The sequence below is a fragment of the Piliocolobus tephrosceles genome, chromosome 16 (assembly GCF_002776525.5).
Source record: "Piliocolobus tephrosceles isolate RC106 chromosome 16, ASM277652v3, whole genome shotgun sequence".
Taxonomy (NCBI): domain Eukaryota; kingdom Metazoa; phylum Chordata; class Mammalia; order Primates; family Cercopithecidae; genus Piliocolobus; species Piliocolobus tephrosceles.
Genome location: NC_045449.1, coordinates 46,570,740 through 46,582,514, shown reverse-complemented (window position 1 = coordinate 46,582,514; position 11,775 = coordinate 46,570,740). Strand labels below are relative to the sequence as shown.

General features: G+C 51.4%; 1 protein-coding gene across 3 annotated transcripts; it reads left to right on the top strand.

Moving 5' to 3' along the window:
* Positions 1 to 481: 481 nt before the first annotated feature.
* Positions 482 to 11,396, top strand: CDK5RAP3 (CDK5 regulatory subunit associated protein 3). Of its 3 annotated transcripts, none has more exons than XR_002730029.2 (14): positions 482 to 679; positions 889 to 934; positions 3,059 to 3,190; positions 3,471 to 3,571; positions 3,934 to 3,982; positions 4,712 to 4,890; positions 5,093 to 5,232; positions 5,450 to 5,594; positions 6,292 to 6,402; positions 7,417 to 7,495; positions 8,448 to 8,536; positions 10,204 to 10,354; positions 10,777 to 10,948; positions 11,051 to 11,393. XR_002730029.2 is itself a non-coding variant. In XM_023204340.2 (14 exons), the coding sequence occupies exons 1-14, from the start codon at positions 674 to 676 to the stop codon at positions 11,114 to 11,116; spliced, it is 1,521 nt and encodes a 506-aa protein (XP_023060108.1). In that variant the 5' UTR covers positions 482 to 673; the 3' UTR covers positions 11,117 to 11,393. The 3 variants fall into 3 exon arrangements, 2 of the variants coding, with proteins under 2 accessions (XP_023060108.1, XP_023060109.1); XM_023204340.2 differs by having other exon boundaries at positions 10,204 to 10,409; XM_023204341.1 differs by having other exon boundaries at positions 569 to 679; positions 3,059 to 3,233; positions 10,204 to 10,409; positions 11,051 to 11,396.
* Positions 11,397 to 11,775: the final 379 nt, after the last annotated feature.

Genomic DNA, 11,775 nt, shown 5'->3' with positions numbered 1-11,775 from the left:
TCCATCTAAAACTCCTCTTCCCACATCACCCAGCTATCTTCAGCTGTTCGTTTAGACTCCATGTAGGTGTTCTCTTTGGGACGTCTCACTGATCCTCCTCCTTCCCCTTCCCTGCCCTAATCGCCCAACACGTTGCAGGTGCTCAACCATGTCTATTCGAGAAACTTAATGAGAAGGCAAAGCATGACAAGTGCCACAAGAGACCTGTACACTGCTCTGGATGGTAAAGTGACGCAAGAAGGGAAGAAGGCGTTTGCAACGTCCTCCTAGATCGGCGCTAGGACCTCGCCAGCCGACACCTCAATCCGCACGGAAAGGACCCAGTGCCCGCCTGGGGAAGCAGCTGCCAAGCTGGGCTCTCGGGCGCCGCCTGCCGCAATCGCACGGCCGCTGCAGCGCACCCCCTCCAGTCCCCGGCCGTGAGCCCGCCTCGCGTCTCCGATTGGCTGTCTCCATTCTCCCGCCCCTTCCGAACTCAGCCATTCGAAGCCTTGGGGTGGGCGGGGCTGGAGGCCTGAGTGGAGCGTATACCCTGATTGGCTGTACGGAAGGCGGCGACGTGGCCGAAGGAGGCCCGTTTGTGTCTAAACTGAAGCTCCACCACAACGCCACTGGATTGGTGGTAGGGCGGGGCGGGCCAGAGTCTCCGGCCTGAAGCGGAAGTGGAGGAAAGATGGAGGTGTGGGGACAGGAGCTGGGTGTGCTGGGGACTGGCCGTGGATCCCTAACCTATGTCCCCGGTCTCCCTCCGGGCGCGGCTCAACCCAGCCCATCGCTGTGGCCTTGTTCTGGCCCTGCAGGGTGGTGGTTGGGACCGTGAAATGAGCGCGCGAGTGGCTCGTCCTCTGTCCGCGCTCACGCTCCCCTCCCCACCGTGTTTCCCGCCAGGACCATCAGCACGTGCCCATCGACATCCAGACCAGCAAGCTGCTCGGTAGGAGGGGGCGCCACCGCGCAGCTGGCTGTCGGGGGGAGGCCTGTTCGTTGCCCCCTGTGTCCAACATCTGGGAGCTCTGACGCTTGAAAGCCCTGGTCGAGGTGCTGACCACTGGCCTCGTTCTACGCCCCATGTGTGGCCAGACCCGCTTCCCTGAGAGCGGTCGGAAGGAACCATATGTAGAGTCTGTTTGACCTGTGTTTTCTCCTTTAATAACATATGTTATCGTATCATTCAGGGACAGGATAAATGACTCGCTTTAAAAACAGTCAACCACGGCCAGGCACGGTGACTCATGCCTGTAATCCCAGCACTTTGGGAGGCCGAGGCTGGCGAATCACCTGAGGTCGAGAGTTCGAGACCAGCCTCACCAACATGGAGAAACCTTGTCTCCATGTATCCATGACTAAAAATACACACACACACACACAAAATTAGCCGGACTTGGTGGCACATGCCTGTAATCCCAGCTACTCGGGAGGTTGAGGCGGGAGAATCGCTTGAACCCAGGAGGCAGATGTTGCGGTGAGCCGAGATCTCACCATTGCACTCCAGCCTGGGCAACAAGAGCGAAACTCCATCTCAAAAATAAAACAAAAAACAGTCAACCACCAAGTGGCACATTTGGAACTCAAGTCTGTCTGGCCCACTGTCCATGCCCTTTGCATTAGGCCAGAAAAAACAAAACAAAACAAAAAAAACACCCCTCATTTAAAAATCTTCCACCTCCCACTTGATTTTAGGAGGAAGAGAGACCTAAGACCCAGTTGGAAGTGAAGACCTTTTAGTGTCCAGGCCATCTCCAGGTTGTCTGTATGGGGCCTACATGGTTCCTCCCCAGTTCATAGTCAGGGAAGGCCTCTTCGTCTGATCACACAGCTCCTGGCATTTTAAAATGCTTATTGGATTCATGGATTTGATGCCAGTCTTGTCTTTAAGATGGTGTCTGTTTGACTACCCCAGTCCATTGCTTCTAGTTCTGTGACATCAACATAATTTTTCTTTCTGAAAACTTCACAGGAATATAGCAGAGGGAGTATAACTGATACTAGTGTGGGACCCCAGTGTTTGACTGGTTGGCAGAGTACAGGTTCTGAATTCACCACTCTGTGGGGCCATTTAGTCTGCCCTGCTTGGTGGCCATGAGGGGCTTCTTTAGCCTCCCTTCAGCTTTGTACTGGCCCTTCAGCCCATGTGCAGTCTTGCTGTGTGAGCTTGTTCTTGGTCATGAAAAGGACCAATAAAATGACCACCATTCATTGAGGGTTTGTTTTGTACCAGGTGCCATCTTAGGCACTTAACATGATAAAAATGATCACTATGATTTTTTGAGTCCTTGCCATGTCTTAGGCACACTGTTCAGTGTTTTACCTGCATTCCCTTTTCTAGTCAGTGTCTTATTATTCCCCATTTTACATGTGGGAAAACTGAGGCACAGAATAGTAGACTTGCTCAAGAAACTTGATAACGATAACTAGAACCCAGGACCATCTGACCACAAAGCTCAGCTCTTAGCTCTCACTGAGGAAATATGCATGGCTCTGAAGCCACAAATCTGGGCCCAGATTTTGAGAGGTCAGTCCCATTGGTATTCACATGTACAGGGTGGTACTTCACTGTTCACAATAGAGTCATGTTATCTAGTCCTTAGGGCGCTGTAGGTATTAGGGGCTTTGCAGCTGTTCATTCATCCGGTACTTGGCATAACCATCTTGCATTTTCCATTGTCATGGTTAATCCCAGCCCTGAGGAAAAGGAAGTTGAGCAGCATCCTCTGTCAGGAAGAAAGATTTAATTACCCATAGAAGCAAAAATATGGGGAATTGAGAATGGTCAAAAGTGGCACTTTCATGTCAGGACCAATTGAAACTTTGTGTTATCCCTGTGTTGAGGCAATTGCTCTATAAAAATCACACTGCTAATGAAGTCAGATTGTCAGAGCCTGTATAGCCCCAGGCATCTCTTTGGGCTTGTCTTTATTCCCATCTTTCCAGAACCCCATACTTTATTAATCAATGTAAAGACAACTTTTAGACTAATTTCAGTGTATTTCACTCCCATTAGTGAAGGAATTTTGGTGATGTGAATGGGAATACTCCAATTTGGGTGCTTCTCACGTAGATTGGCTGGTGGACAGAAGGCACTGCAGCCTGAAATGGCAGAGTCTGGTGCTGACGATCCGAGAGAAGATCAATGCTGCCATCCAGGACATGCCAGAGAGTGAAGAGATCGCCCAGCTGCTGTCTGGGTCCTGTGAGTGCTTAGGGGCTGTCACTGGAGTCCCTTCTTTGCTGAGGTAGTATGTATCAGCTGAGCTACTCCCTTGTTATGTAGACACCAGGGCTGGCCTTTAGAGAGGGAGCGATTTTTATTTGAGGTATAGATGCTGGCTTCTTCCACTATGATATGATGAAGGGAAAAGCTACACACTAAAGTTACTGGCAGTATATTATACATGAATCAGCCACCTGCAGTGCCCAGAGTAGGTGAGGAAGATATTTTAGTTCTCAAAATCCTGTCTCTTGCTCTCTAGACATTCACTACTTTCACTGCCTAAGAATCGTGGACCTTCTCAAAGGCACAGAGGCCTCCACGAAAAATATTTTTGGCCGATACTCTTCACAGCGGATGAAGGCAAGTGTGGGCCAAGGGCTGGTAGTATGTGCCTGGGGACATCCAGTCCAAGGAGTCATAGCCTGTGTTGTCTCTCTGAGGCTCCAGGGGAGATGCCTACATAGAATATTTCCTGAACTTTTGCTCTGTCTCTATAGCTTATTCCAAAGTGGATCCTATCCCTGAGTTTAATTTTCAAACCCACTGCTTTAGGGATCGCCTGCACTCTTAAAGTGGGTGGTCCAGCCAGCAGAGTTGAAAGGACAAGGAGTTTGTGTTTGATGTAACATGAAGGCTGGGAAAACTTCCCGTTTAGGGATTGAACTGGGATGTGGCTGTTGAGTGCTTTTCTGGCTTAACATCGTCTTTCTGTTCTTACTCAGGATTGGCAGGAGATTATAGCCCTGTATGAGAAGGACAACACCTACTTAGGTAAAGTGGCCTAGCCTGGGAGCCCCGGTATCCATGGGGAAGCCCACTCTCAGAGTTCTGAGATAACAGGCTTATAGGAGGCACAGTCTGTGAGTGGGAAGAGACTGGAGTGTAGATGTTGCCTATTTGTAGGTGGTAAAATCCATTGTTTTTGATGGAATTGATTTTCCCACCTACAAATTGATTTTCCACTGGGTGGAGTGCTGGGGGAAGGAAGAGGTTCAGGCCGGTAGTGGGCATTCGCCGTGCCTCAGCAAGCAGGCGTGTGTGGGTCCTCCACCACTCACCTCTTGGTAAGCGGGAGTGTGCTGCCCCCTCCCCCCGCACCCCCATTCTACACAAGACAGAAGAGGCACAGGTTTTCCTGGGAGCAATATCAAGTGCCTGAGAGAGATAAACTAAAGGACTAACTGCGTTTGGGTTGGGTTTAGTATAAATAATAATGATGGCTAATATTTACTGAGCATCTACTAAACTCAAGGAATTGTGCTTGGTGTGTCATCTGGATTCTCTCTTGCATCTTCGTGACAAATGTTATTGTCGCTGTTTTACAGATGAGGGTTGGATGAGAGGGGTTGAATAACTTGTCTTAGGCTCCACAGCTGGGAACAGGCGGGGCTGGGAAGCTGACCTCATGCTCTTCACTACCACAAAGAGGGTGTGTGCATGCTGGGGCCTGCCTGCCTCATGGGGGGGTGTCCTGGGCTGAATTTCCTGGGCCCTTCTCAGTGGAACTCTCTAGCCTCCTGGTTCGGAATGTCAACTATGAGATCCCCTCACTGAAGAAGCAGATTGCCAAGTGCCAGCAGCTGCAGCAAGAATACAGCCGCAAGGAGGAGGAGTGCCAGGCAGGGGCTGCTGAGATGCGGGAGCAGTTCTACCACTCCTGCAAGCAATATGGCATTACGGTGAGCGGCGGCAGCCTCTTCGCAGCCAGAGGACACCTGGGCCCCTGCTTGTCTTCCTCTGACGCCGTCTGACCCCTCAGCCCGGTTGCGTCCCCTTTGGGCCAGTGTCTTACTTTTCTTCGGTCTTTGGATGTTTTCTTCAATCTGTTGGACTCCACCTCTCACCACTTCTGTCTCACTCCCCATCTTCTGCCCTCTGTAGGGTGAAAATGTCCGAGGAGAACTGCTGGCCCTGGTGAAGGACCTGCCAAGTCAGCTGGCTGAGATTGGGGCAGCGGCTCAGCAGTCCCTGGGGGAAGCCATTGACGTGTACCAGGCCTCTGTGGGGTTTGTGTGTGACAGGTAAAGAGGCCTCAGCTTCTGCTGGTGGGCGTGCTTTGCCTGTGTTCCCCAGCTCATGTCCCTTCTCCAGTTGTCTTTTTCCCATATAACATTTGAACTCTTTTTACACACCTGAACCTGTGGGGGCCTTGCCCATTTGACCATGTGGCTCAGGCCAAAGGCCAGTGTTGGCCTCATGCATGGTCTGCAGGAGAGTCAGTTGTGTGCTCTGTTGAAGCCCCACAGAAGAGGTGTTGCCAATGCTGCGGTTCGTGCAGAAGCGGGGAAACTCAACGGTGTATGAGTGGAGGACAGGGACAGAGCCCTCTGTGGTGGAGCGCCCCCACCTCGAGGAACTTCCTGAGCAGATAGCAGAGGACGCGGTAAGATGGGCCTTGTGATGAGCTATGGGAGTGTAGTGGGAGCTGCTTGTCCCCTCCCCACCCCCAACAGCCCAACCCAAGACCCAGAGGGAAGAAAGGGGATTTGTGTGAGAATGACTGTAGGTAGAAGGGCCCAGGAGGCCCTACTCCTTTATTTTTCTGAGTATAGGTGAGTGAGTGCCACAGAAGTTTTACAAGGTGGTTCACTTTGAACTGGGAGCCTCCATCGTGTGAGCTCTCTGAAGATGGGCTTTCTTTGGGGGAGCCTAGAGGCCACTGCATTTGAACAGTGTGCTCTCTACAGAAGCAGCTGAGGCCTTTGGGAAGGCACCCCCACTCTCCTTTTTAAATTAATTTATTTTGGAGACTGGGCCTTGCTCTGTTGCCCAGGCTGGAGTGTGGTGGCATGATCTCAGCTGACTGCAACCTCTGCCTCTCAGCCTCAAGCGATCCTCCCAAGTCAGCCTCCCAAGAAGCTGGAATTACAGTCATGTGCCACCACTCCTAGCTAATTTTTTATTAACATCTTTGTAGGGATAGGGTTTTGCCATATTACCCAGGCTGGTTTCAAACTCCTGGGCTCAAACAATCCGCTCTCCTCGGCCCGCCAAAGTGCTGGGGTTACAGACATGAGCCACCATACCTGGCCCTTTTAAAATCCATCTTTCATGAGCTAACACTCTCTTTCCCTTTCCAGATTGACTGGGGCGACTTTGGGGTAGAGGCAGTGTCTGAGGGGACTGACTCTGGTATCTCTGCCGAGGCTGCTGGAATCGACTGGGGCGTCTTCCTGGAATCAGACTCAAAGGTGAGGAGGCCTTCTCAGTCTGTCTCTCTCTGATCACTACTCTAACCATCAGAAAAGTGTCATTTGTGTCTGTAAAGGCATCACTTGAAGTTCATAGCTCTAAGACCAGGTATAGTCCAAGGGAGGCAGAGTTTGACACCTCACATGTCAGGGTTTTGTTTTGTTTTTCGAGGCAGAGTCTCATTCTGCCCCTCAGGCTGGAGTGCAGTGGCGCAATCTTGGCTCACTGCAACTTCCGCCTCCCGAGTTCAAGTAATTCTCTTGCCTTAGCCTCCCAAGTAGCTGGGATTATAGGCGCCCACCACCATACCCTGCTAATTTTTGTATTTTGTTTGTTTGTTTTTTGAGACAGAGTCTCCCTCTGTCGCCTAGGCTGAGTGCAGTGGTGTGATCTCGGCTCACTATAAGCTCTGCCTCCCAGGTTCACGCCATTCTCCTGCCTCAGCCTCCTGAGTAGCTGGGACTACAGGCACCCGCCACCACACCCTGCTAATTTTTTTGTATTTTTAGTAGAGACGGGGTTTCACCGTGTTGGCCAGGATGGTCTTGATCTCCTGACCTTGTGATCCACCCGCCTCAGCCTCCCAAAGTGCTGGGATTATAGGCGTGAGCCACCGCGCCCAGCTAATTTTTGTATTTTTGATAGAGTTGGGGTTTCGCCATGTTGGCCATGCTGGTAACTCCTGACCTCAGGTGATCCACCTGCCTCGGCCTCCGGAGGTGCTGGGATTACAGGCGTGAGCCACTGCACCCAGTCCATGTCAGAGTTAAATTTTGGTGTCCTTTTTCATGTCTGGTGTCTGGTGCAGGATGTAGGGGTATAGGCAGGTGGGAACATTACAGAGCAGGGATGATGGGCCCTACTGCCATCTTTGCCACCTAAGTCAGGGCTGCAAGTCCTTCATAGAGTTGGAATGTGCAGCCATTGACCTCATCAAGGGCTTTGGTTTATTCTGGCTCCTTGGCTCAAGAAAATTCTCCCACCATTGCTGTGGTTCTTTGCTCTCCTTCCAGGACCCTGGAGGTGATGGGATAGACTGGAGTGACGATGCTGTTGCTTTGCAGATCACAGTGCTGGAAGCAGGAACCCAGGGTAAGTGCACCATCCCCTGCAGCACTGGCAAAAGTGGGGTGCTCAAGGGCCCCCAGGTGTCTAGAAACAGAAAAAAATGCAGCACTAAGATAAGGCTTCTCGCACGTTTAACTGTTTCTCAAAACCTTGATGAGGATGTGAGTTGAGGGGGACCAAGAGAGGTTCTTTTTTTTTTTTGAGACAGAGTTTCTCTCTTGTTGCCCAGGCTGGAGTGCAGTGGCATATCAGCTCACCACAACCTCCACCTCCTGGGTTCAAGCAATTCTCCTGCCTCGGCCTCCCAAGTAGCTGGGATTACTGTCTTCTGTCTACACAAGACAGAAGAGGCACAGGCATACACCACCATACCCGGCTAATTTTATATTTTTTTAGTAGAGATAGGGTTTCTCCATGTTGGTCAGGCTGGTCTCAAACTCCTGACCTCAGGTGATCCGCCTGCCTTGGCCTCCCAAATGCTGGGATTACAGGCGTGAGCCACTGCGCCTGGCCCAAGAGAGGTTCTTAAAAGTTGAGAGCTTAGAAACTCTAAACTTTTTAGAGACCAAATGTGGGCCAGCTGCTATGGTAGGAGGGTGCTGGGGGGGTCAGGGGGCACTGGAGTGTGACGTGACCCCCACCCCAGCAGCCGAGAAGATGTAGTAGTGTCTGAGCCACTAGAGGGCGGTGCAGGATGAAACTTTACTTCCTGCCATCCACCAGAACAGAGAGCCGGCCTTTCTACCCCTCTGAACCCAGCTCTAGTCCTTCTCTCAGGCTGGGGGTTGAAAAGTGGTACCTGATTAGAGCTGAGACACCTGGGACAAGGTAGCCCTCTCCCTTGGATTGGAACAGGAAGTGGCTTTAGCGCAGTGAGTCTGTCCGTATTAATCCTCCAGGGCTTCTCATACTTGAGGGTCTTTTCCTTCTCTAGTCCTCTGATCCTTTATCACTTCTCTGTCTCTCTTCCTGGCAGCTCCAGAAGGTGTTGCCAGGGGCCCAGATGCTCTGACACTTCTTGAGTACACTGAGACCCGGAATCAGTTCCTTGATGAGCTCATGGAGGTATTGTCATCTCTGGGAGATGCGGGAGGAGGCGTGGCACCAGCACAGGTGGCCTCACTCCGGACGCCTGACCTGACCCTCCTGTTTGTGTGAAGGGTGTGAGTGCTTTCTGTGTCCTGCAGCAGGAACCTCACATATTAGATGCCTCCCGTTTATCCAGTTACTTATCAGGTACCTCCTAGGCACCTGGCAGTGTCTTAAGCACCAGAACTTAGGCGGTGAATAAGACAGTTAAAGTCCTTGACCTCATGGAGCTTATATTCTAATGGGGAATGCAGACTGGAAGAAGATAAATAAAATTTGCAGGATGCTAGATGGTACTAAGTGCCACAGAGAAAAAGCAGGGAAGGATGACAAGATGTTGGGAAGGGCTATAGTTTTGTATCTGGTGGTCAGGGAAGGCCTCATTGAGAAGGTGACCTGTAATCAAGACTGCAGGCGGTGCAGAGAGAACTACGCAGATGTCTGGCAGAAGGGCTTCCCAGGCAGAGAGAGCAACTGCAGAGGTTCCGAGGTGGGAGCAGGCCTTGCACAGTTGACCAGCAACATGGAGGCTGGTTTGGCTGAGGAGGGAGAGCTGGTGGGTAGTAGAAGAGCTCAGAGATACAGCATCTGAACTTTGGTTTGCCTCTTAGTGAACTGGGAAGCTGTTGGAGGTTTCAAGCAGGTTAGGAACATGATCTCATTTGCATGTAAGCACGATCCCTGTGGCTGAGGTGTTGAGCAGCACAGCGTAAGGAGCCAGCGTTCTCGGACCTTTGTTGTAGGGCTGGGAGGATGGGGTCCTGTCTTTGTTCATCTCTGTGTCTGCTCCCTTCCCAGTAGCCTGCTGGTTCCGAGAGCCTCCTGAAAGTTCTGTCCTCACCCAGTTCTCTCCTCTTTCTGCCCAGAGGCTCCTCCCGGCTTCCAGGGGAGAGGACAAAAGATATCTGTCAAGCTTTAATGGCAGAATAGGATTGATAAGATAATGTGACTGGCTCTTGTATTCTTTTCAGCCTTGCCTTAATCAGGTGCTTCTCCAACATGTATTTCTGTTCCCTGAATCTCATTCCTCCCATGGAGACAAAATAAATACCTTCCCTGGGCAGAGAGAACCCTTTGAGTCTCTGTATTCTCAGTTATCTGATCCCAGGCTGGGAGAAAGGACAGAGGTCCGGGGTTAGGCTGAGAAAGGAGTGGGGGACTGAAGAGTGACAGTAGTCTCTCCGAGCGCGTACAGTGTTCAGAGGAAATAACCCCTCCTTACCCAGACAGAGTCTAGCCCTCATGTCTCATTTTTGCATTTCGAGTAGTCTAAGGGCTTAGATTCTGAGTTCTTTTCTCAGTTTGAACCAATTTATCTTTTTTCTTTCTTCCCTTTTTTTAAAAAAAGAGTTTCTCTGTCGCCCAGTTGAGTGCAGTGGAGCAATCATAGCTCACTGTAACCTCAAACTCCTGGGCTCAAGTGATCCTCCTGCCTCAGCCTCCTGAGTAGCTGGGACTACAGGCATGCACTACCATGTTTGGGTAATTTTAAAAATTTTTGTAGAGACAGGGTCTCACTATTTCCCAGGCTGGTATTGAAATCCTGGCCTCACGTGATCCTCCCGCCTCGGCCTTCCACAGTGCTGGAATTACAAGTGTGAGCCATCATGTACAGCCTGAACCAATTTTTCTTCTGTCCTCAGCTTGAGATCTTCTTAGCCCAGAGAGCAGTGGAGTTGAGTGAGGAGGCAGACGTCCTGTCTGTGAGCCAGTTCCAGCTGGCTCCGGCCATCCTGCAGGGCCAGACCAAAGAGAAGATGGTTACCATGGTGTCAGTGCTGGATAATCTGATAGGCAAGCTCACCAATCTTCAGCTGCAACACCTGTTTATGGTCCTGGCCTCACCAAGGTCTGGCTTCCCCTTGATGCAAGGCTCTGCCATCTTCAGCAGCTCTGCTTCCTTGTATTCCTCCTCTTGTTCCATGACCCCTTAGATCCCGTCCCTGCCTCCTGGCCATTGCCATCCACTGGGGATAGGGGTTCTCTTTGGGGCAAGAGGGGGTGGTTTGATATATACAGGAAGAATCTGCTTGCTTCCTGAGTAGGACAGGGGAACTGGGAGTGGGTTTTCCTTAAAAGGAAGGAAAGGGTTTAAGGATATGAGGGTAAGCGGCCAATTGAGGGTTTGGTTTCCGAGCCTCTCACCTCCCCAGCAGCTGAATGGGAATGCTCGGGGTGCACAGCTACCCCAGCACTCACCTGAGTGCCCCGCACAGGTATGTGGACCGAGTGACTGAATTCCTCCAGCAAAAGCTGAAGCAGTCCCAGCTGCTGGCTTTGAAGAAAGAGCTGATGGTGCAGAAGCAGCAGGAGGCACTTGGGGAGCAGGCAGCTCTGGAGCCTAAGCTGGACCTGCTGCTGGAGAAGACCAAGGAGCTGCAGAAGTTGGTGAGATGGGAAAGGGAGGCCTGCCAGTGGGAGGACTCCCAATCTGTGCAGAGTGAGGCCCTGAACACCCCTGCTTCCGCTCACTTGGTATCACTATTTCAGATTGAAGCTGACATCTCCAAGAGGTACAGCGGGCGCCCTGTGAACCTGATGGGAACCTCTCTGTGACACCCTCCGTGTTCTTGCCTGCCCATCTTCTCAGCCTTTGGGATGAAGATGATAGCCAGGGCTAATATTTTGAGGCCCTTCAAGGCAAAAGACCAGGCCGACTGGAAGATGGAAAGCCACAGGAAGGAAGCGGTACCTGATGGTGATCTTGGCATTCTTCATGTTCTCTACAAGAAGCTGTGGTGATTGGCCCTGTGGCCTGTCAGGCAAAAACCACAGCTTCTCCTTCTAGTTAGTATAGCAGACTTAATAAAAGAGGAAAAAAACTCTTGCTTCAGTACTGACAGTTCCTTATGCTGCTTCTCTGAGCCTGCAGTTGAGGCTCAGAGTTTTTGTGGGGTTCTTGATCCTGTGGGCTCCCTGGGCCATCAACTGTCACTGTGGATCCCCAAGTTGAGGACTTTTCCTCTTTGCTTCTGGTGATAAGGAGGGCCCCAGACCTATAAATGGTTCAGAAGGGGGCTCTGGGATGGCTGTGTGTGGGCCCCTCTCCATGACCGGGCCCAGGCTGCCCGACTCAGGCCAGAAGCCCAGGGGGAGCAGTCAAGCAGCAGCCTTGTTGGAGCCGGCAAAGCTGTATTTTCCTTTTAATCACAGCTTACCTCCAGGCAGAGGGAAAATGCGGTTTGGGGAGGAAGGGTCCGATAAACAAGGTGGAG